Here is a 25,011-nt window from a genome sequence, read left to right as displayed (position 1 = left end):
TCAAGAATCGTTATATATTCGCACATATGTAACGCATTATATTGAAAATGCTGCAGAAATTCTAAACATATATACTTTAATGTGTAATTTTTGTAAATTACTGATACAAAAGTAGAATGTAAAATATAAAACTGTATCATTATAGCTTATTTATGTGAAGTTTAGTGTTGGCGGATTGCTATTTGAATTGCTGCTGTCCGCTGAGCTGAGAGTTTCCGGCGTTGCTTCTTTTGCTTGTATGCGTGATATGTTGGGGTCCTTTTTATCCTTTCGCTCACGCTCCTTGTCACGCTCTTTTTCTTTGTTGTGCTTGTGTTTGTGCTTATGTTTGTGCTTCTTCTTATCCTTCTTCTTTTTCTTCTGCTGAAAATGTTAATATTTATTCGATAAGTATCATATCAATATTATATAAATATATACGGCACGTATTAGGTCGGGACTCACCTTTGATGAGTTCTCTGCCTTATGCCTACTTTCGGCGTCTGTTTTATTGGCCTCAAAACTGCTATCTGCTTTCATTATTGCAGTCTCGCCCACATCGATGATGGTTACGGAATTGTCGTCTTCCTCGAAGATTTCACTCTTCATACGTTTTGGCTCGGGGGAATGTACGTTGCCATCATCTTCTGGGTTAACAACAACCTTAACCTCATTGTCGAGCGACTCCATTTTCATGTCATTGTCTTCAACAAGTGCCACCTCCTCAGTTGTTTCCAGTTTTATGACTTCATTGCCCACCTCAAAGGCCTCGGTAGCGGTGCGCTTTACTGCAGTAATAGGAGTAAGCTCTTCGACTATGTCGAGCACCTCGTTTTTCACTTCGCTTATTATTGCCGGGGTGTTAGGTTCGTTATTAGGAATTATGCTGCTGTTGGGAACCGTCGTTTTCTTTGTGCCCTCCTTAATTATATCTTTGTACATGTTGCTGACATCAGCAGATTGCAAGCACATTGGTCTTCGCGTGCCATATAATGCATAATATAAGTCCACCATGTCACAACGTAATTTGGTGTCGAATGCCAATTTGTTGCTGTAAAACGGACACAGTTCAGTTCAGTTTTTGACTAATTTTACAAAAAGAAAATGTTAATAATGTAGCTATGCTCACTTCATATTTGCCCATAATCGCTCTACTAGCTCTGGCCGATCCAATCGGCTGCTCCTCGACTCGCGACTAAATGGTGGATTGTCGATCAATAATTGGGCAAGCGCATGACGTGCTGCAGGGTCGGGATCTGTTTCGAGCAACGTAATCAAATGGTCCAAATCATCCCAGCGTCCATCCACTTTAACAAAATCTACCAAGCACTCCATGGCGGCTACACGTAGATCCAAATACTGACCATAAGCTGCATAGCAACGATAGATCTTCGGCAGCGAAGGCAAGTGACCACATTTTTGTAATTTACGAATGACCTTAAGACATGAAACCGAAACCATGTACTTATATGACGGTAAGTTCTTTTCTAGGTTAAGTAGACGGGTCACTTCCTCAAGTACAAGCCTTTAAAATATTTCAAATAAATACCATTACAAATAAAAGTCTAAACAAAGCGAAGACTTACTTAGCATCGGCAGAGAGGCTGTCAGAAGTAATGGGCGTTCCACGGAGTGCCACTGAAACAACTGGCGTAATTGAATTTCCTAAAGCGTCAACTAAAGCCGCGCGATAATAAACATCCGAATAATGGTTCCGCGTGTTATCATTATATTTGAAAAGATCAAGCAGAAAGCGAATAACTTCCGGTGGGCAGATACCGTGAGACGTGCGTAAGCCTTTACAAAAATAATTTATAATAAAAATGTTGGAAATATATTAGTGAACATGCGACTAACTAACCTGCCATTGCCACAGGTATGACCTTTTGCAAAAAATATAACTGAAAATTGGCAAAGTTATTTTGTTTGATGATATGGGGAGCACTAAAGGAGCCAAAGAATTTTCGGAAAATATTCAACATGGCAGGAGGTCCACTCCATTGCGTCACCATTTGATTAGCTACTTTGGTGAGACAATGTGCTGCTTCGCAACGGACTTTATAAAAGCAGCGCTCATTTTCAATTGTATCTGTAAGTGCGGAGCGCGTAGCGTTGGTGGGATATTTCTCCAGAGCTTTAATAGCCTCAAACTGTGCTGTTACATCGCGCTCATGACGCAGCTGGTATTGCCACTGGAAGTCAGGTTGTTCTATATTCAAATCTCTAATTAATATCATTTCCGGATCTAGACGTATCCAAAGAACTGGCGAATCACTACAAAAATATACGAAAAGTATTATTTAGGTTATGTTTTTTTAAGCGTGTCTTACTCCATTGCCGATAGATCCATATCTACTTCTTCGCCCGTACATAGCGGAATTTTCTTCTTTTTATTTCGCCGACTTTTCGAATGGCAAGTGATATCTGCCTTCACCACGGTATTCTCAATCTGTAACATATGCTTGAAGGTGCCGTCCAATTCCTGTAACTGCACCAGCAATGGACCGTTGTATTTGCGAACGCCACGTTGGCTCACGAAGTCTTGCCGTATCTCCAATTCAATAGTATTACGCTTCCGATTGAACACGGATGTAAAGGAGAACTTCGCATGGCCTCCGGTACGAACCCATTGATCCATGAAGACTGACATATCTTTACCCGTTACAGTGAATATCGCCTTGATGAATATATTTGTGGAAATTAGCAAATGATGCCATAAGCCGGAGCCGATTTTAGTCACCGCCGCATTGGTTGCCAGCACCAACTGTTTATTGAAAACCTAAATTACAAAAAATCAATCACTTGTTAGTTGAACATAGGAGTACATATGTTATAATAAAAGTTTTTCGAGTACGAAAACTAGTTGTATTGTTACAGTGCTTAAGAATTTGAAGAAAACTTACTTGTATTAGCAGCTCTTGGCCGATGCGATGCTCCAGCATACGTATAACCAAGTGCGCCTTGCGTCTCATTGCTTCCACATACTTTGGCGAAACTGTGTGTAAACTTTTTATAGGAAAATAATGCACAATTTCAGTTTGCTTGCTTGTGGCGCTCGCGGGATTCGTACTAGACACAGGCAGTGGCGCCGGCGGCTGACTGCAATCGAGTATAATCCCACCATACCGCTCCTCATAGTGCACAACTCGCGCCAACTCGGATTGAACCCATTCGCGATATTCATTATTACCAAAACACTTTCTGGAATATAAGCCACACAAATACTCGGCAATACCTTTTGCTAGCCAGGTGTCCGACCAATGATGTGATGTGATGAAACATCCGAAAAACTGTTCGGCAATGGCGCGTGACATTAATGTTCGTGTTATATAAGTCTGATCGATAATTGCAATGGAATGCATAAGATGCACAGAAGCTATGCTTAAAGTAGCATAAGCACTGATGTCGGTATCTAGTTCATCTACAAAAACTTGTTTGTAGCAGGAGAAGGGGTAACGTGTGGAAAGAGTTTCTTCGAAAAATTCGAAAGCTTCATGCAGGTATCGTACGGTATTTTTCAAAAGCGGTAAAAGCTGTGGCAGGCAAAAGTGAGTTACCTCATGCATATGAGGATCTACGTAGATTTCAAATGGGCCTACAGCCAAGGCGATATTAGGCGCACATACGGGCGTTGTGAGTGAATAATGAAATGTTTTTCTCCTCAAATCAGGTGTCATAACCACTTCCACAAGTTCGCCACATGACACAGCTGTCAAGTGTTTATCCACGGTGAACTCGAGTTTCCATGTGCACGGATCTGCAAAACTATCAACACAAGGAAACCATAAGCGAGTTGAATTTTCGTATGCGTATGTGAACATATGTGCACTGTTGGGTTGCTGTTCATCCTCACTAGTTGGTGGTATAACGAAATGTATACCGCCTTGTGGATCTTCCATAGAGAATTCTATGCCGATACGTAAACCGCGACCTTCTTGAATCATGTGATATCCTTCTGGTGGTATCTGTATCAACAATTCACCACAGTTGACATCAGGATCGGTTTTCTGTGCAGCACTGAGATGGTTTTTGGAGTACACATCTAAGGATCTCCTGTTAAATATATATTAATTTATTTACAAATAATTATGAATGGTAGTACTTTTGTTTACAAACGGCGTCTTACACTTTCGCATCTCCTTGAAGGATATCCAGGAATGGATCGAAATAAAAAAACTCAGCTTCACAAACATCATTTAACAAAATGCGGTAAATACGACACTGCTTTGCATTCAACCTTATAAGCCGTAAATTTTCTTTGGTTGGCACTATGGTTAACTCCACTGCACCCTAAAAAATATATATACATATATAATTGAAACCAAATTTTCCCCGGTTTGAGACTGCCAGCAACTTACTATTATACTTTTGCGTTCGAAACTTATGCCGGTCAAACTCACAATTTGATGCGCCGTATAGTTATGAAAATAGAGAAAGAAATATTATTTTGAGCTGATTTTTACTTTTTGCACGAATACTTATAATTTAAATGGGCGTGCGGGCACATCCTTTGGTTCGGTCTTCGGTTCGCTATCCATTTTAGCAAAATTGTAAAATATTTTTAATTCCACAGCATTGCAATAAACAAACTACACTTTTAATAAACTTGTTTATGATACCGCGGACCAATGTCAAAATCAGTTGTTTACAGTCGTGGCGAATAATATAGGTAAGCACGAAAAAAAATTACTGTGGGGCAATTGAGTTGAAAGTTCTAACAATAGAAAGTGAAATTTTGAGCGTGGTGAATATGTGCTCCCTATAGCAGCTCAAAGCCAAAACAAAATTTTAACTTCTTAATGCGACTGTATAAGATAAACATTTAATCAGATGTATGCATTGAGAAGCGAATTCGAAAGGACAGTTGCGGATATAGTGGCAGAAAACAGCCCTAAGTAATTTAGAGAAATGTTACCGAGTTGACAGCCGGATGAAAATCCAGATGCGTTCCGTCTACGTAATCGTGGAAACGAAACATGGAAGAGACCGTTAAACGCGCGTGAATTTTTATTATTTTATTATTTTATTATTCTTTAATGGCGTTTATAATAAGTTAAAATTAAATTCGAACGTATATATATACATATGCACCGAAATATTTACATACTTAAGTAAGCAACGACTACATATATGCAACATAGTAACGGCAATATAACAAACAAAAATGAGGACACAAGCGAGTAGGTATCAAATGTCTTGGAAAAAATTAACAAAATAAAGTCAATACATATAGTTTGTGAAACAAATTTATACGTGTATATACACAAATCCAGCGGACAGTGCAAAATTCGCAGTTATAAGTCATGGCCGATGAAGATGAGAATAAGCAAAAGAAGCATACTATCGAAAGTCTCTTCCACTTATATGCAAACAATAATATCAACACCTTAGACTTGGAAAATGAGGTATACGAAACCATATTATTGTCCCAGATAGATTTTTGGTTGGATCAAGCAAAATTATTAAAAACGGCATTCACCATGACCGACACTGGCATGGCTTATATGAAATTCAAGTAATTTGTAAATAGCTTTTTTTTCTTTTTTATTATATTGCTTAATTTTAAGAAAATGGCGTTTAGACTTCGAGGAATTTTTGGATTTTTTAAACATGATTTGTCAGGGTAAAGAAATTAAGATTGATGACGTTAAAAAAGCGCTACTCGAGGCTGGTCCGCCTGGCGGAGGCACTGAAATTGTTGTCGTGAAATAAGTAATTTATGAGTACAAATATAAAATAATGGATCTAATTACTCAAATAATTTCCTTCCGAGTGGAATCGCAGCATTTTAAAGTATCACAAGGTTGAACATTACGCTACCCCATGCTAAAAATTAGTGATCAGAAAAATTCAATAAAATTTACAATAAGTTAATATATTTTGTTATCAAAATACATATATAAATAAATAAAATAAAATAACAAGTTCTTTTGGTTTTTTCTCGTTTATTTACAGTATATCGTAATAATCTAAATATAATTGTATAAGTTCCATAATATTTCATTTAATCATATAGTTAATATTAAATGTTGGTTTATATAATTCAGATTTGCTTTTTTTTTTTTGCCTTCTCCTGTGTCTTCATTTCCTCCTGAATGCTTCCGTTGAATTTATACGCGAACCATTCTACACTTATATTTTCTTTTAATTTATACATATTATTTTCGATCTTAAATGGCCGAAATTATTACAGGCTAATTAACAAACATGCGTTTACTAGCTGCAGGACAACTTCATACATGTGAGGACCATCAACACGTGTATTCATTTTTTATATAAGTATGTTGAACTTTATATCTAAGACAAATTGTAACGGAAGCGGGATTTTTCGTTTTTCGTTTGTGTGTGTTGAATAATTATAATCTATTCACACGTATGCACCGCAGATCAACATTATTTGTTGTAATTCAGCCAGGGAATAAAAACATTGACGTACAAAAACAATTACAAAAGTTACAAAATGATAATTTATGATAAAATTGTAATATATAAGCATAGCAGAACCAATCACATAGTAAACCCTTAAACAGAGGTTCGCAAAAGGCTTACTTTATCTAAACAAATTGAATTTATTAAAAAAAACTGAACTAATTACGTAAAAAGTTGTCTACCTTTTGTGTTTGCTTTTTAATAAAACAAAGCATATTTCTACATATATGTGATTTTGAGGCGCGTATTAGGTAAGACTTTTTCTAGGTCTTTTTTGACTGCTGAGATTATGTTGTACAAAAGGGGTATTGTATTAGTGGAATTTATCAAATATTAGGTCATTTATGCTAACGCAGCGTGTTGCATGCGTTAGAATTAGTTAGCATTAATGCAATATTATCATTTTTACCCGGTTCAAATAATTAATTATAATGCAATGTTTTTTATTCGATTGCATATTTATTTAGAGCGGTGAACTATGCATTTTACGGTGTATTTTGAAAATTATTCATTAATGAATGTTGTCGGTAATAAAATACTACTTATTTTATTTATGCATCTATACCTGCTTTTTCATTCTATCTTCCTCTGGCTTTTTAATATGCTTAATGTGTTTATGTTGTGTTGATTTGTTTTGTTAATATCAAAAGGAATGATACAAAAACATTTAAATACACCCTTACATCGGGCCATCTATGGCGCTTACTTTTAAACGGAAATAATAAACAGAACGTGCACCCAAAAAGGCTGCAATCAGAAATAGGCCAATATAAGCAATAACGATACCACCATGATCCTGGAATGTACAAATAAATGAATAGTCCTGAAAAATTAACACCATGTAAATTGAAATCTTACCTTTGCATACTTATACGTGCCAACAGTAATACCGATGCCCGCAATAAGGAATAGCAATCCTAATATAGCGAATAAAATACCGCGTCCGCAAGCGAAACGCGATCCTACAGACGAAACTTTTCTGCAGTGGGGACAGCGCGCCAATGCATTGTGAAACGTATTAAACTGAAATTATAAAATATAATTTATAATAACAATACTGTAGGATCCACTCAAATCGAAAATATACCAAAAATGTGTCCGAACAGTGTCCGCAAGTTACACGACACATTCCTGGCATAGCCGGTACAGGTGGGGTAACTGGACTCGGTGCTAAATTTATAATACGCTTGCAATTAGGTCGAGGACAAGCTATGCGCTGCGACGAACTTTTACAAATCAGCAGACAGTTACATGGACAACGCACATACTTCTTGCCAGGAGGGGCATTACGTATTGGCTACAAAGATATTAATTGCATTGTGAAATGTTTGTTAACGGTTTTTCGAACGGGTTTGGTACTTACAGTGGCCTCATTGCAGTGGGTGCACTTCACTACATGCTGATCTCTTTTCAGTGTAATATCGATCATGTTTTGGCACACCCTGCATGTAACCATTGGTACACCAGTTCCAGTATTTGCCTGATAAGGCGGTGGCAATTCATCGGGACCCACAAACGGAACATTTGCCTGGGAAACACCGCCTAAAAATTATTGAAGACATTTTTATATAAAACAACTAATTAAATATGTTGGGAGCTCTTTTGAACAGTAAATTAAACCTTTTCTGTAGAATATATACATGTCGGATGAGACTTATGGGAAAGCATTGAGTTAATGAAAAGCAAGGCAAATTCAAACCGCAGAAATAAAAGCGGATGAATGTGCGAATCTAAACAGATTGCATCAAATGAATGATTCTTCTTCACTAAAATCTAGTTGGTAGACAGATAGAGATCTATGTCAATGTTAAGTGATACACTATCTTATGCTTCAAAGAGCGGGTTTCTTTCAACTTGCGTTCACAATTACATACGCATTATTAAATGTGTATTATTAGAAAAATGCGCAAACACATAATAACATATTATATGAGGCTTTAGTTCTTATACAACCAACAATAACAGATGAACCGTTCGGGATTATATACATACATGCTGCAGGGATAAGGATTACATATGTATGTATATACATATAAGCTAAATAATTTGATAACATATCGCAAGACAACAGCTGTTTCTCCCCAAGACATTACGTGTGAGTCACCTCGCTTTAAGAAGGGCCACAAGAAAGTGATATGTGGGTATATACAATGGGGAATAAAAGTTACAATCACACATCGAATTCGAATGCTGCTTAAATGAAGTGTTTTCTGTTATACTCTATGCACTGGAGTGCTATGGTAATCTGTGATTTACATACATATGTTTTACAAGAGATTAATATATACTTTTAACCACTTCATACAATCGCGAAAACCGTAAAAGATCTGCAAAGCACCCACGCCCCTGCTTTTATTAAGTACACTTATACGGTTTCTATTACTGCATTGTGGTTGCTTCATTTACAGTTCATTTAGGAATTGTGGATGTGTGCAGCATCAAATGCCAACCATGTGACAGTGCCGGGTTTAATGAACTTAATAGCACGCTAGATTCATAATTGTCTGTTAGATTTGAACATATTACCTTCAGTCGGATTTGCTCCTGCAATAACAGCCGCACCTGCCGCATCTGACGCACCTGCCTCGCCGCCTCCAACACTGCCTACCACAGCACTGGGCTGCCCTGTAGAATACGTATTATTGGGCTCCTCATTGTTAATCAAGCTCTGCTTCTCAGGATCAGCCATAGTATCAGCGACAGAAGATATTCACTGAACTTTAAATTTAATGAGTTCAGGTGTAAACTGAAGAAATCCCCGAATATTATAGATCAGTGATCGAACTTTTTTGTTATTTTCTTTTGCTTCCCGACTATTTGATTCAATGCATTAATTCATTAATTGTTTAGGTCCCTCTGTGAGCACTTATTTGTTCGCTGCAACTATATAACATATAAACATGGTACATTTAGATTATTTGCTTGGTAATATAGAGAGTTTACGATGTTAATTTGGAACTAATATTGCACAAGTGGTTTAATTATATTAGATTGTAAGAAATAAATTATATTTATGTATGCTGTTTTCAAAGCGGCAAAATCAAACTGACCGTTCTTCCCTGCACCTTAGAAATTGTTCTTTAAATGCGACGTTTAAATCACCATTACCTACCCCTTCCGAACCTTATTCGCATTAAATAGACAACTACTGAAGTTTACGAACACTTGGCTATGCCGATTTCAATTTCGGTTCATTTATATTTGCTGCACATACATATATTTTCCTTGCAATGCAATGAAAACCGTGTTCACCGCTTTTGTTGCTTTCCCTTTTTATCTTCTCTTCGCCACTTCTCCATTCAACGTTATCCCAATTTCTTTGTTCGCCAAATTGTTTTTCTATTCCCTATATTTCTACCCGTCCGTGAATTGTGAAATTTGCATTTGTTATTATCCTTCAATAAAAATTATTTAACCGCCGGTTTTCAACAAATTTGATTCCGTTATGTACTCTTTGACAACATAAAGATAGTAACTTAATAATAAACTTCCTATTTACCAATTTTTTACAATATTTTCGAGAGCTATGCGGAATCCTCCCAAATGTAGCGAAATGACTTTTACAGAGTTGTACCACAGTGGACAACTTCGTATGTGCCTTTTACACTATGTTTACACAGTAGAAATTAAATTACGATATTTCCGTACAGTTCTTTGGAAACCATTTGACTCTTGGATATACTAAGTCCACGAGAATAAAATCGTTTTTTTTTTTAATTGCCTGTTCTTTATTTGTATGTTAACAAGTTTACTTGGCTCTGAGGATAAGTCATGTGGTGAAAATCATCAAGAGCTTAACGGGTGTTAAAATCTAAACATAAAACTTGACACAGACATATATTTGCACAAATCGGGAAGGAATCACAAATCATCACCCACTATAAAAGTCGTTTTGTGAATGAATAAGGAGTGAAATGAGAATTGAATATATGAAGGGACTTTTTGGCTTAGAATGTAGAATATGGTTAGGTTTTGACAAATCACATGCTTGTTCCCTCTTTCTTTTAGATAATTTATGTATGTTATTATAATTAATTTTTCTAATTAGTATTAAATATGTGAATGGAATATCATATTTTTATCCTTATTCGTCATTTTTTTTAAATATTACTATTATACTGTGTATACGATCTAAATCAACGTTAATGTTTTCGAACATATCGTATATAATCATTTAAAACCGATCGCTATGGTAACCGTGAAACAAATTTCAAAATAAAAAGGAGTGCTAAATTATGTGGCAGTGAAGTGTTACGAACAATAATAAAAAGCGTGCGAGCCGAACACGAGAAGTGCAATCCTTACGCCTTTTCTGGACGTGCCCTAGACTCATAAAGATAAAAGAGTCCGTGTGTGAACTGGCAAAAATGTAATTTTATTGTGTGAGACAACTCCGTTTAGTAGATAGTGTACAAATGATACACATAAGTGCAAGCCTGTAGGTGGAAATAACAATAATCGAACAACATTGTGTTTTGAGAACTGGCAATGCTATTTTACAGTTTTGGTATTTTATTCCAAACACAACTTTTAACGAATTTTGTCTCACATTTATTTCCCATATTTTCCGAGACAAGCAATTTGAATTTTATAAAACTGTTTTCAAAATGTAAGTGTTGCAACAAAGTTTTAATTTTTATACCAGTAGAAAGAAATTATGTTAGTTAGATGTGATAAAACCTGTTTTGAAAATCTGAACGATGATTTCATTGGCTTCTAACCTTCGTCGTTTCGAACTCTTCCGCAGTTGTTGCTTTTGATGTTTCGGTGGCGTCGGCTAAGTCGACGGCGTCATTATATCAAATGCGAATAAAAAAAAATATAAAAGCATCTAAAGTGGGACCAAAAACAGCTTCGCACACTTGTTTTCAAATTGATTTTCCGCAAATTATTTTATTTTCAGAATCGTGTTTACTTTTTACTTAGCGGAACGATCAAAGCTTTAACAATTTTTTGTGTGGAAAAATTGTGAATAAAAAGCATAAAAAGGAAAATCGTGGAAAATCTTTTAATCATTTAACGAGTGTATATTCGCATAGAGGAAGACGTAGGAAGTTCTATATTGACTTACTCAGAAAGTATATATTCAAGACTCATATTTCTTGGTAAACACAGCGCAATGGAATCACCACCAATGTTTAACAGCGTTGAGGACGAATGTCGGTATTGGAAAGAACGTTCTAAGCTCTATCACAAAGAGTAAGTTTTTATTTTACTAGTAGAATAATGAGTGCGGTAGTAATTCCATGTATAATGTGTTTGTAATTGTTTAGATGGACAGATGTGAAACAAGAATATGATGAATATGTGGAACAATCCCGGCAAATGGAAGCAGAAATGGATGCTACACTTGATCAAAAACAGAGTATAATCAAAGATCTCAGTTTTACCCTTTCCTCATTAGAGAAAGAAAATGAATCATTGAAGGTATTGTGATTCCAAATATTGTTTAATTTAATTCAATTTTAATATTTATATATTTTAGCTCAAACTACAATCTCATGGCATTGAATTAGCCAATACAGAACGACAAATGGAAAATTTGAAAACCGAGCGCGATTCTCTCAAAGTGTACCTGCGACAATTGGAACAAAAAAACGATGATTTGGAGCGAGCACATCGCATACTCAATGAAAGCATTGCAGATTTTGAAAGAATGTTAGATAAAGCATATGAAAAAAATGCTCTACTTGAAATGGAAGTGGATGAAAAGGAAATGCTACAGGAAAAGCTACAGAGACTTATGGACGAAACAAGAGGTAAAATTGTTGCAAAAGTTACTAAGTCGTAAATGTATGCTTCACAAATTCTTTGCTAAATATTCCAATTCCTATCTTTGTAGACTTAAAACAAGAACTGAATGTAAAAACGCGTAACCCATTAAATGGTTCAGTTAGTAACATATCTGAATCGACAACACTTTCGGCAACTATAGCAAATGGCGCTGTAAATAACAGTGATATTGCCCATGAAGAAAGCAGCCTCAACAATACCAGTCTCCACAATACCAGCCTTACAAATAATCTAAACAACAGTCCAGCAGTTATTCCCAATTATGGTGAACAACATTCGTTGAAAAGTAAGATTTTAGGTGTATTACATTCTAGAAAGTGCGGCATTAAATTTATTAAGTTTAAAGCAAAGTCCAAATTGAAAAAGTCAAAAATAAGACCGTTTTGCTAATAATTAGTTTTTGAAATTGAACCACACAATCTTTACGACTACTTAACACCGATATTGTAATTGACGATGTGATTATGCGTATGTTGGTCCTGATAGATATAAAATAGAGGTATTTATTTAGTACAGTTTTATCAATATTTCGTGCATTTTTTTTATTATAAAGTCGTTGTTAAGTTTTCAATAAATATGTAACTTGTATGCAACAAAATATTATAACGGAATATAACTGAACTAATTTGAAATGAATATAACGGCTAAGTACAAAAATATAACGTCTAAGGAAAAGTAGTTGTATCGTTTGTGTGTGTCCGTAAGCATGTATTTAAAATTTATATTTAATGTGTTAGAACATGTATCTATAACTCAAATATAGAAAAACCCTTTTCAGATTCAACAAATTTACTCAATGGCAACGCGATGACGCCTAGCTCTCGTACATCTGCACTCAACATTGTTGCAGATATGCTACGGAAATTGAATGTAAGTTTGTGTATTCACTGTCCTATTTTGAAGTTGATTATTTAATCTATTAAGCATATATTTGATTAATGTCAGGTTTTTAGATCGACTAATGTATTTAATGTGTAGTATGTTTACAAGTTTGCTAAAAAATCTACTTGGTGCAAATCTAAATGCTCCATTCAGCACAATCTAAATAATCCGCCTACTAACAGTTTCTATTGCATCCCGTAACTGGTCACATTTCATTTACTCTATGTACCTGCTATCCATCACTTCTATTCACATGTTGCGTAAAATAATGCATTGTGGCATCATGGTCTCTGTGTTCTCTTTTAGTTGGATAAGGCACTTTTATGCCCTCTATGTGAAAGGTTTCGTTGTATCTGTGATCGTTCAGTACGTGCTGCTGCTGATTCTACAAGCAGCTGTGCCTCCACACCAACGACCGATAATGTAGGTCGTCTTAGAAGGAGTGTAACAAATACCTTTGGCAGCAATAATTCCATGGACACAAACGCTACGGTGACCTCCACAAATACCTCCTACACCGATTCCTACGCCGATGTCCCTGAAGTGTCTTTACGACGAATCACCAGTCGTAGCAATTCGAGTCTAAATTTTGGTACAAATATATTTAAGCGCTTTGCGGATCGCATGAGTGGCGGAAATAGCATTTCTCCGAACTCTACTAAAACACCTATGCGCACATTAAATAAAAATATTTCCAAATAAGTACAAAAATATTTTTTTATAATTTAGTATTTTTTATTTGGTTTTGCTTTTGTGTTTTATAAGTAACGAAATACCATTTATTTTTTTTCCTGTGCGTAAAACATGAAAATATTTTTTCTACAATAAATGTTTTATACCGAATTTTTTTTTTTTTATATTAGTTACAGGCACTTATATTAATTTTATATTAGAGAAACCAATATTTGGGTGAAAGAAGTGAAGAGCTCTAAAAATTTTTATTTGCTTTTCAAATAGAAAATAAACTAAATTTCTGCTGCGATAAGCGTCTATTTATGTTGTGCATTTGAAAGGTGATGATGTATCTCTCGCTTTGCAGTGCTAGCTAAAAGCGGATCTCTTGTGTGTTTTTATATTTTTTTAGACAATGAATATGCTGGCGTCACTCATTTCTTACATCATAAAGAATACTCTTTAACAGGCGAAAAGTTCCTGTTTTCCAACAGTTAACACCTTTCAGAGTAAATACCGAGTGTCCTAATTTCGGGCTGTCCATTTATGGCATTACAAACCCTCATATATTGTAATTTCTATTATATACATATATATGTACATATACATATAATAAGAAACCAACCGTTTTGGAACGAAATAAAGCAACTATTTTCCACTTTACAGGCAATGGAGACAAAGCTCAAGACCTACCGGGATCACGCACCAATCGTGCACCCACGTCAATGACAGCCACTCAGTTGCAGTTCAGCCACATTTCTAACATCAACAACTACGACAACAACAACGTCAACTCTTTATACACACAGCATTACTGTTCAGCCATTAATGGATAATTAAGCGAAGTCTTGGCTTCACTTGTTGTCGGCTAGTAAAGAAATAAATCAAACCAGACTATTCATTCCTGCTATATATCGGTGAATAATATATACGTTTAAATGAAGAATCCTTGTTAATTTGTACACAGTTATCATAGCGAGTGTGTATAAAGTGCCGCGTGTAATACTATTAGCACACATACATACACAGGAAAGTAAAATGTGCTGCGAACAAAAAAAAAAAAATAAAAATTGGACAAGCCTCATTACCGAACATAAATCTGTATAAACACCAAATGCTTTTGTTTGTGAGCAACCTGAGCGTTGGAAGAAATTCGAAATCCGTTAATTTATACTATAGCCTTTGCAATGTCTATAAATACTTAAAATTAACAGATAAATTGGATGAGGCGAAGATAAATTGTTGAAAACAGGATGAGTTGTTTTGAAAAACATTTCATTTTGTGATGCGTTTTGCGCACTGCTACAAACACAAAAAGTATTCTTTCTTATAATTTATATGCTTAAACGCTTGTGAGCACCAACTATAATTAATGATCGATTTTTACGCCACAAACACACACAAGAGAAAATATTACCTATTTTTCTACAAATATTTACATGCTTTCATTTTATGTGCTGCAAACATATTTTTTGTGAGACATTTAATATGCAAATGAAATATGCAGCAGAAAAATGTTTAGTAAACGTAAGACTTCGAAAAGTGAGCATTCAATGCTCATGCGCGACAGCCAAAACGGCTGAAATGATTTGTTATATATATTAAAAATATAGTGATTCTACAAATAAGCAGGTTAAATCAATTTGATTTGAAATCGCATCTCCCAGCAATTGTAACTCCGGGTAATATATGCAGACCAGCAGGAGATCTCCAGTTACGAATAGACGAGCAGTGCAATGATGTAACATTGCAATAATAACAACATCAACGGATTGCTTGAAAATAAATTGAAAAAAAAAAAACGAAAACACTTGTATGATTGTCAAATTCTCGACAATGATCTTAAATGAAGTCTGTTCGTACACCCATACAAGCGACTTATTAGTGTAATATCGACTAGTAGTAAAAGTACTAACTTTTAGCTAAAATTTATGAAACAAAGCACATAGAAACGGAGTAAGCTAGTGCGTAGTAAGAAAAACAACATAAGCAAACAAATGCGTAAATGCTCCTAGTGTTTGCTACCAAACAAAAGACAAGCACTAATTACCCTCATACATATTGTACCGTTATCATTCAACTCTGAGCTCTGGCGTCCGGTCGCCTTTACCCATAACATATACAAACATACATACATAGTTTAAATGTAACATTACATAACCTTTCAAGTGTCTAGTGCTGCCCGCACCGCACTTACCGCCCATTTTGCCAGTTTTATATTTTTTTTATGTTAGTTTTTATTTTTGCATTAATTTTAGTTTCATGAACTACATACATTCATACATACGTATTTAATAATTAATACTTTAAGGTGTTTTTCATTAGCAGCTATAACTGCACGAATACTTTCTCATTATGAATCTGAAAATGTGTAATTTGTTTAAGTACAAGTAAATTATTGGAAACTATTTTTGTAAGATTTCACTTTCAATTCAATGAAAACCTTATGTTCACTAACATTAATATACATATATACAAAGAAAAACTACAATAATATGTAATATGATACAATAAATAAAATATACATATGTGTTGCCTACAGAGTTGGATTCACAAACTGCTGGTGTATGTCTGCAATTATTTCGAGGAAAAACGCTTCTGCTTTTGGATCCTAACTATAATTCGATTAAAAATAAATAGCCTGAGGTTAAGATTGAGTCATATATAATATTACCAAAAGATAAAGCCCTAGGAATTATGCAAAAATCAATATACCATGAGTTCCTCTCACAATCGGAATACAATTGAGGACGTTTTTACGGGGCGGGTCCCAAACTCAGCGCACAACCCTTAGGAGTGATGGTTCGTCTTCTCACTTTAGCTCGCCTTCAAACGGATGTCCTTTGGCTACCCAGAGGATACTTGGTCGAAGACCGGAAGACGTGAGCTGCTTCAGCCATATATAAAAGAGTCTTTTCTGACCACTCCCAAGTGAAATGCCCTCGGAACATCAAGAAGCCATTCCTCAATTACGTCTACCAGACTTCGGTGCAACAAACTTCCGATAAGAAATGACCGCCATTCACAGTGGAGTCAAACCCATTGCAGACGAAGAGCTCGATTTGGCGCGAGGAACGGGAGTAACCCGGCACGTTCGTTCTGGAAACTGGAGTTTAACTCACTTATCTAGAATAGACCCCGATATATCCAATTTACCCCCTGCGTAGAATGAGTCTCCGCATGATACTGGCCACCTCTTTGGATGCCCCACCAACCTCACTCATCTGACACTCCTCTCCCTTTAGCTCCATGCCGTCGAAACAGCACCCATTGGAAAGACTAAGTGCAGATGGACCTAGCTTCGAATCCCCGATTGACGCCACATTAAAAAAAAGAAACGACTGTCGCTTTGTTGTTAATTTGGCTATAGCCGCGTTAGCAGTTTCTACGCCAGTAAAGAAGAAGATATAGGTCAAAAGATCTAAGTACTCCAATTGCTTGTAATCAGCTCTTTTATTTATCTTAAAGAAATCGGACTCAAATGCTCGACCAATTTCGCGCATAAATCCTGCATACGAAAGAATACAATAATTTTATTCCTATCGCTGCAGATTCGATAAATTAAAAAATGCGATATTCCTATTTGAGCAATTAATATTTAATATAATATTTATGTAGTGCTTCGCTTGTCCCACGAATGAAGATTTTTGTTTCCTACCTAATCTAGTTTGAAATTTGAATAGTAGAAATCCTGATCCTGAAATTTAGGGCTTTAGCAAGAATATGTCTTTCCTAGAATGTATCACAAGTGATGAAGCTTGGTGAGTGGTACAAGGCGTAGAGCTTTGAAACAAAAGCTTAAAACGCATAGAAAGCTCACCGAAACTCTGCCAACTTTTACTTCTGTCCTTCCTTAATCTCTTCTACTCCATCTATTTGCTTTTGCAGTCTTACCTGTGTACTAAATTTTACAACAACAAGATATGAGCGGGAGTATTAAACAGAGTCACTTGTTGCAAAGTACCCATGCACGACCAGCACGACCACATGCTTACAAAGATGTATCTATATACCAATCAGGGGAAACCTTGTTGGAAGGGGTAGTTTTGGGAAATTTAAGTTTTTAGAAAGTACTATTTATTTTCACTTTAATTCAATGTCAACTTGTTGGCATTGAATGGAGTTTTGGGATTTCTCATCGCATTGCCTTAAAGTGTCTATATTGAGCATTTGGCCTCAATTTGTGATTTATTATGGTTTTAGCATAGTAGGAGCAGTTTTCCATAAAAAATTGTCTGTGCTGCTGCCACAACTCCAAATAAGTCAGAAATAATTATGGATATGAGGTTTAAAGGTTAAAGTTCCTTCAAAATCTTAACCATTGTTTGTACCGTATATTGCATATACTTGTAAGTACATACATATGTATATAAAGGGTTATGACCTCCGATGTAAATATATGGGTATTTACTACAAATATACATACATACATAGTACTTATAACGAATCATAGTTTTAGTACGAAAATCAACAAGTACTTGTTTTATAATTCGATTTCTAATTATTTACAGCTGTCAGGAGAAAATAATTGTCAGAGTTATGACAATGACCAATCGTGGAATAATTGGGGTAAACAAGCGTTCCTAACTCTCCATATATAGAAAACCATGTGTGTGAGTGTTTCTAAATTAAACACCTACCATTGAGGCGTCTAACGGAAAAATTGCGACAACCCAACGAAGGCTGAAACTATAAAATGCAAGCTTATTAACTGCCGGTTGAGTCTATTATTTTTGGTTACAAACATTTCAACTACTTTTCAAATTGCAAAACACCAAGGAATTTAGGGGCCGCAAAGTTCAACAGAGTAATCAGCAAAAAAGGTTCGTGCGAAAATACCACGAATAAATAAAAAATTAGGTATCTTTTCAAGATGTTTTCATGGCATTCCATTTGAAAGAAAGGAGAGGAATAATAAAAGGTGTATAGTCCGAGATTGTGAGTCGATCAGATGTTAAAGCAATATTGCTAATTTTAATTGTGGTCTCGAATATTTCTTCTTATGGAACTACGGAATTAAAAAAGAATTTCATTTTAGGGCACAATGGTCCATGTGGTTAGAAAGTCGAATAAAACATTCCAGGAGAAAATAATGCTGTTCTGAATAGAGTAGGTAAAGTCTTCTAAAAATCTTCGTGCTGGCATACGTCGATAATGTTGATATCATTGGCCTCAACAACCGCGCCGTTTGTTCTGTTTCTTCCAGACTGGCTCTCACGTCATTGTTAACAGTCATAAGTTCCTTGAACCAGCATTAACACCAACAATAACGTCAGCCTCGAAATCCAATGCAGAATAACTCTTACCAACTAGTACTAATTCGTACTGAGAAGGCAGTAAAGTTCTCTCTCGAAGAACAAAAACCAAACTCTATAAGTCACTCTTTATTCCCGTTATGCTATATGGTGCAGAGGCATGTCCGATGACAACAATTAATTGAGTCGGCGTTACGAGTTTTCGAGAGTTGTGTGGAAGATTTATGGTCCGTTGCGGCTTGGCAACGCGGATATCGCATTCGGTGGAACGATGAGCTGTACGGGTTCTACGACATTGACATAGTTCAGTGAATAAAAAGACAGCAGCTACGCTGGCTAGATCATGTCGTCCAAATGAATGACCATTCCACTCCATTGGAAAGACCAGGTGAATAAAGATCTGGCTACACTTGGAATCTCCAATTGACGCCAAACAGCGAAAAGGAAGTACGTCTGGCGCGCTGTTGTAAACTCGTGTCTAAGCTAATAAAGAAGACAAAAAGCTGTCGTGATTACTCATAGACAGCTAAATATAATGGTACAAATGAGCAAGTAGCAGCCGCCATACCACACCAAACTCTAATGCATGAATGTCTGGAAACTTTAAAAGTTCACTAATTATTTCGTGATCTTGAGAATACTTCATGGTAATGCCCTGGTATTATTGTGACCGTTTCAATGAAGGCAACGACTTTCATTTCTGATTTCTGGAAAAAAAAACATTTAGAAGACAGCAAAGGATGATGAACGTCTGATGTTGGTGAGCCTCTTAAATAACACTTATGATAACAATACAAATCGTCTTATCCACCTTTATGCGAGCGTTTGTTAGAAATCCGTATTGAATTCTATTTAACACATACCGTTACAACTAAAGCATTCACTTGTGTACATAAGTTATATGAATATTTCACGCGTTTTTAGCAAAGTGCGATGAGCAATGCCAAGATGAATTCCCGTAAACAAATACAACTATTACATCCACTATGGCAATGTGCGCTGATGTATATGTACTTACGTATGTCAAATATTTGTTTATGTGACCGCTGTCACTGCTTCTCGGTTTGTCAGTATATTTGTACAGGCTGAAAATGGTCGTGCTGTTAGCGTCGGCCGCCCTTCAATAAACACATTACAAAATCTGACACTGCAAATTGATATTCTGCGCAAGTTTCACAAGAAGTCACATTGAAAGCTCCTGTGTTATCATCGAAAATCCTTATACATGCATATATACCACTTATATATTTACATATGTATTTATTTCTATTTGTCAAATAAAGTGGGCAGTGAATACACTAGTGCCCATCAACAAACGACACAAAATCATATTTGGCAAAAGTAAAGTATTTATTTGCTGCGACATTTCTATTATACATAACATATGTAGATGGCATAGGTATATGTTTACACACGAGTTTATTCAAGGTCGGAAGTCAGCATGACTTTCAAGTAATATCTGGTTAGCCGGGCTTTGTTTGAAGCCGTACACCATCATAGCCAAAAGTCCATATATATGTGCTGTAATGTTAATGCAGCTTGTTGAATTATAAAAACATTACTCTCTCCGCCGCCTTGCACAGTGACTAACATTTTTGTGATGAGTCTCGAAAAAGTCAAAGAAGAAGACCGAGTTGACATGTTTGACGTGAAATGAAGATATCTTAAAAATTTATTGATTCTCGTAAAGGTAATAAATCCTTCACTTTGCATTTTGTGAGTTTTTAAAGTTTGATTCTCATAGACTCCCTGCGCGAAAGAATCGTTTCAAAAAATATTGACAAGGCAACATTCCACTCACTCCTGGAATGCTTTTACCTCTCCAAATAGATTATGTAGAAGCCGGTCTTGTCTCGATTTTCATCGCTACATGCATGTGTGCTCGTAAACAAAACAATAACCATTTATAAGCACAAACTTCGTAGTCACGGCCTCAATGCTGCGAACTTGCGTACGGCATGGCGTATGAGTAACATTCAATGCAGTTGTCCTGAGGAAGTGTAATGAGCCGAGAAACAATTTGATTCAAGGTCATGCTTTTGCCCAAAGACAACAAAGCAGTTAAAACGAAGTATTGATAAGGTTTAGGTCAAAGAAATAACGGTAGCTACCGTTTATAAGTAATTGGGTCCTCTAAATGTTTTTGAGGGAAATTAATGGGCATTTTGTGCCACTTATGTGACTCGTGTGGTCGAAATCCCCTAGTCACTGTTGGACTTGGTGAAAAAGGTAATATTTCAACAGTACACAGTAAAAATTAGTATTGAGTTTGATATATACTTTTTTAAAGGAATTTTAATAATAATTTCTTATGCTCTCGTTGCGTTGTTGTGTCTATCGATGCTTTTTGCTTTTTATAAACTGAAATAACAACTAAAAATAACAGAAGCATGCTGATGCTAAGAGCTTTCGTATTATGAGTGCTCCAGCTTTGCATATTGTACATATTATTTATTTATATTTTTACATCTACATACATTATATCTGCCAAGCACGCCATAAGCGAAGAGAATAAAATGAAATCGAAATGTGAGCTCCACTCCATATATGTATGTGCATGGCGTTATGTACGCATGTGAGTGTATTGGCATAGGCTTCATAAGATCAAAAAATAACACAAGGAATAAACGCTAACCCATATTTCAAGCACGTCGGATTCGGGCATTCAGCGAAGAACTTTGTGGCGGTGAGCTAAGGTGAGTCAAGCCTGAGCAAATGTGTGGGCCAACGAATACTTAAAGTCAGGAATGCGCATAGTATGAACGCATGTTTATAAAAATCGTACCCGCTTCTCTTTTCAAAACAAAATGAGCCATTTGATGAAATATGCTGTCAATATTGAGTTTACTGTTGAAATAAAGCTTTTCCATATTTGTCAAATACGAAAATCTTTTATTACCGGTGGCTAGAAATATCCAGACATTTTTGCAATAAGAAGGGACAAAAGTATAAAAAGGGTAACTCCATATTGAAATTGCATAATATCGCACAAGCCGCGTCTGTAATACCGTTATAACGATCTAGGTGTGCTAAAAGTGCTAACCTAAAGTCCTATTGAAAAATAGGACTAATGGGACTAAGAGAGGTATGAGTATGAAATGAGTGAGACGGCACGGAACGATTGATTACTTTTTTTTATTTAGGTATTAAGTCACATTTCGTATTATTGTTTGAAGAGCGATTTCATCATATAAGGTATAAATATTTAATTCCGGCACAATTACAACGAACCTAAAAAAAACACTAGATTTATCAATTCTCTCTTGTAACATTTTTGTCATTGTTGTAATAATGTTTGAATGTGTACCAATTGTCACTGGTTACCTACCTACTTTTCTTCTTCTCATGGCTGAAATAAATGTTGACGTCTCTAATGAGTGCTAAAAATAAGCTACGCGTTTCACCAGTAACCTATCCACCTACCTTCCTACCCCACTCGCAATTATAAATACCGTTTATAATGTTTAGTTTATTGTCGCATCATATTTGTGGAGTAAACTTAGCTGTATGTGCGCACACTCGTACTGCAAGCATAATCTCACTTAAAAATGTCGCATGTAAATTCCATAAGCACCTGGTAATGTCTGCATTCATACCTTGGCAGCAGTTCACGAGCGGGTTTAACAACGCGGTAAATTTCCGAGCAGGTGTTGAGCCATTATAAAATTTGCTTATCTGTCATAATTTTTGGCGTGAAATGAAGGAGCAAAGAGACAGGGGAAAATGCGAGGCACACGGTTCGTAGTTTACGTTTAGGAAAATGTGACTGATGGATTTTCACTTTCTCATTCTTTATTGTGTGCAAAGGTGGATATTCGAATTGCATGTATAGACTGTTGATATATGTATATAGATATAATTACACGTTTTTCGTCGTGCTTTCGTTAGCCTTCTTTGGGGTACTTTTTACGACATCAAAAGCAGTTGTGACGCTATTTCCTGCAGTTAGCTCGAGCTTAAAACCGGCCAAGCGGCTACATGGGTTTCGTCGGGTAAAGAACAAATCCATCCAACAATTTTTTCTCATGTAAAAAACGAAATATTTTATTAGAAGTTTTTATTGTTGTATTTATAGAGAATTTCTGAAATTTTTGGAAAAAAAATAGTTTAAACTCGAACACTGCGACCCCTCCAAAAAAAGATGCACCTGCGTTGGTAAGATAACTCCTTACAGAATCATCTAAAAAGAAAAAATACGTGTTTTAGTTAAAACCTTAGTTAACAATAGAACGTGTAAGATGAAAAAAACTGAAAATTGGATTTATGGCAAAAAAAAATTCCATTTTTTGAAACTCGTAAACCCATGTAACCCCTTAAGCAAAGTGACTTAAAGACTTACTCCGATTATAAGACAATAATTTGCATAAAATTTAAACTCTTTTAATTATTTGCCAAACAATATAGGTAGAATAGGGAAGATAGGGAAAATACACGAATTATGGGTCAGTGCGTAAGCGCCGGATATTGTATTACTCAAGCACTGTAGTCCTTTTCAGTTGACCTTTATTTAAATTTTAATCCACTTGTACCTTCACTCGCTCTGCGGGTGCAATTAACTTCGCATTTCTAGAATATTTATGCAGTTCGCATACAATATAAATTCCACGTAAACTTAGTTGCTACAAAAGTAATTAAGTGAACTCCAACAGGAGCACCAAATGTATCTTCTAATATAATGGTGATTATTTGCAGTTTGCGTGAAGTGTACAAGGCGCTGTGACATCTTGGTGAATTATTTTAGTTGTGAGCTAGTTCTATGTGCCACACGCATCACCGCAACTCTTGCCATTTCAGCTGCTCTTGTTGAAAACTTTCTGAGGGCGCTTGCAGAAGTTTCATAAGTGAGGGAGTGAATGTTGCTTGTGGGGGAAAGGAAGTTAGACGTCAAGACATTTGACAAAAAAAAAAAAAACAAAAAAACACAAACCTGAGAGTCACGTTAATACAGTTATATAACAAATATGCAAACTAGTGTCATTTTGTTTCTATTTTTTCATTTTCTATTTTTCCGTTTTACTCATCCAACATTCAAATGTTACTCATACGCCACGGCGTCCTTCTTTTGTGCTACAATGTTGTTGCTATCGAAGGCAGCGGCCAGCTGCGCTTGAACTCTCTGGAAAATTTCTTACCATCCGAAAACTTTCCCGAATGCATTTATTTGGTGGGAGTAAAATTTTTTAAATTTACCGTTCAGCCATTTTGCATAAAATCACTCGCATAACTTTGAGGCGATTGCTTGGAAAGCAAAATCACTTTGGAATTTCTGTGTAAACTTTGCAGACCTGTGCACGTATTAGCTGGCTCTCGCTTGCTATGCTTCGCGCAACAGAATAAAAGTTTGCATCAACCAAAAAATTTGAAAAATTTCATATTTTGTTCCGCTTTAGTTCACTTTCACATCATATTTGTTTACTTTAAGGCTGCTTCATATGATTATAATCAATCCTTTAAGAAGCTTAGAAAAGAGTATAAAGAGTTCTAAAAATTATAAAAATATTGTATTTTTTGTATCTTACATATTTATGAATTAAAAAAGGACGTCTGCTGCGGTTTTATACTAATTACACCATCAAAGTCGATCTGAACTAATTAGTGAGCATTGTGAACATAATTAGCATTACATGAAGTGATTTTTCAAAGCGAACTGCTGTTACCATAACGAAATGTAAGCTATGACAGTCCTTTACTGCTTTGGCACATTTAGTTTTCCAAGAAACAAGGAAATAATGCATTCGCACGAACTCAGGCATGTTCACTATAATCCGATATGCGTTTGACAATGGCATTTTTTTTTAAATTTTTTTAGTGCCGCTCATTATGGTTAGCATAGCACCACCAAAAACACAAACACACTCATGCATTGTGAAATTTGAAAAGACCACGTGTGTGGATGGTGGGACGAATAGACATTACAACATTTAATTTAAATTTTCCGATTAAATGATATTTCAAGAAGATGTATTTTGCTTAGTTGGTAAGACTGTCCATAATTACTATG

At 35.8% G+C, this 25,011-nt stretch overlaps 4 protein-coding genes across 11 annotated transcripts; 2 read left to right on the top strand and 2 right to left on the bottom strand.

Moving 5' to 3' along the window:
* Positions 1-62: 62 nt before the first annotated feature.
* LOC108968973 (transcription initiation factor TFIID subunit 2) lies at positions 63-4,579 on the bottom strand. 2 transcript variants are annotated; one of them, XM_018933388.1, is made up of 10 exons: positions 4,462-4,579; positions 4,338-4,392; positions 4,106-4,269; positions 2,883-4,032; positions 2,310-2,758; positions 1,841-2,253; positions 1,566-1,776; positions 1,109-1,504; positions 445-1,030; positions 63-363 (listed from the first exon to the last, which is right to left on the bottom strand). In XM_018933388.1, exons 1-10 carry the CDS (start codon positions 4,515-4,517, stop codon positions 151-153), a joined length of 3,693 nt encoding a protein of 1,230 aa, XP_018788933.1. In that variant the 5' UTR covers positions 4,518-4,579; the 3' UTR covers positions 63-150. The 2 variants fall into 2 exon arrangements, with proteins under 2 accessions (XP_018788933.1, XP_018788935.1); XM_018933390.1 differs by having other exon boundaries at positions 63-360.
* A 444-nt stretch (positions 4,580-5,023) lies between these two features.
* On the top strand, positions 5,024-5,815 carry LOC108968963 (TPPP family protein CG45057). Of its 4 annotated transcripts, none has more exons than XM_018933353.1 (3): positions 5,024-5,159; positions 5,253-5,494; positions 5,547-5,815. In XM_018933353.1, exons 2-3 carry the CDS (start codon positions 5,283-5,285, stop codon positions 5,689-5,691), a joined length of 357 nt encoding a protein of 118 aa, XP_018788898.1. In that variant the 5' UTR covers positions 5,024-5,159; positions 5,253-5,282; the 3' UTR covers positions 5,692-5,815. The 4 variants fall into 4 exon arrangements, with proteins under 4 accessions (XP_018788898.1, XP_018788897.1, XP_018788899.1 ...); XM_018933352.1 differs by having other exon boundaries at positions 5,213-5,494; XM_018933354.1 differs by having other exon boundaries at positions 5,152-5,494; positions 5,547-5,691; positions 5,764-5,799.
* A 201-nt stretch (positions 5,816-6,016) lies between these two features.
* LOC108968980 (type 1 phosphatidylinositol 4,5-bisphosphate 4-phosphatase) lies at positions 6,017-10,000 on the bottom strand. 3 transcript variants are annotated; one of them, XM_018933400.1, is made up of 6 exons: positions 9,908-10,000; positions 8,935-9,291; positions 7,772-7,950; positions 7,496-7,705; positions 7,267-7,431; positions 6,017-7,204 (listed from the first exon to the last, which is right to left on the bottom strand). In XM_018933400.1, exons 2-6 carry the CDS (start codon positions 9,095-9,097, stop codon positions 7,088-7,090), a joined length of 834 nt encoding a protein of 277 aa, XP_018788945.1. In that variant the 5' UTR covers positions 9,098-9,291; positions 9,908-10,000; the 3' UTR covers positions 6,017-7,087. The 3 variants fall into 3 exon arrangements, with proteins under 3 accessions (XP_018788945.1, XP_018788946.1, XP_018788948.1); XM_018933401.1 differs by lacking the exon at positions 9,908-10,000 and adding an exon at positions 9,459-9,889; XM_018933403.1 differs by lacking the exon at positions 9,908-10,000 and adding an exon at positions 9,521-9,889.
* An 893-nt stretch (positions 10,001-10,893) lies between these two features.
* LOC108968979 (nuclear distribution protein nudE homolog) lies at positions 10,894-13,809 on the top strand. Of its 2 annotated transcripts, none has more exons than XM_018933399.1 (7): positions 10,894-11,017; positions 11,312-11,607; positions 11,682-11,835; positions 11,894-12,167; positions 12,251-12,487; positions 12,980-13,071; positions 13,390-13,809. In XM_018933399.1, the coding sequence occupies exons 2-7, from the start codon at positions 11,528-11,530 to the stop codon at positions 13,783-13,785; spliced, it is 1,233 nt and encodes a 410-aa protein (XP_018788944.1). In that variant the 5' UTR covers positions 10,894-11,017; positions 11,312-11,527; the 3' UTR covers positions 13,786-13,809. The 2 variants fall into 2 exon arrangements, with proteins under 2 accessions (XP_018788944.1, XP_018788943.1); XM_018933398.1 differs by having other exon boundaries at positions 10,895-11,017; positions 12,965-13,071.
* The last annotated feature ends 11,202 nt before the right edge of the window (positions 13,810-25,011 follow it).

This window comes from Bactrocera latifrons, unplaced genomic scaffold, assembly GCF_001853355.1.
Source record: "Bactrocera latifrons isolate USDA-ARS-PBARC rearing strain unplaced genomic scaffold, ASM185335v1 scaffold_235, whole genome shotgun sequence".
Lineage (NCBI taxonomy): Eukaryota > Metazoa > Arthropoda > Insecta > Diptera > Tephritidae > Bactrocera > Bactrocera latifrons.
The sequence above is the reverse complement of the archived record's forward strand: the minus strand, read 5'-3'. Positions and strand labels throughout refer to the sequence as shown.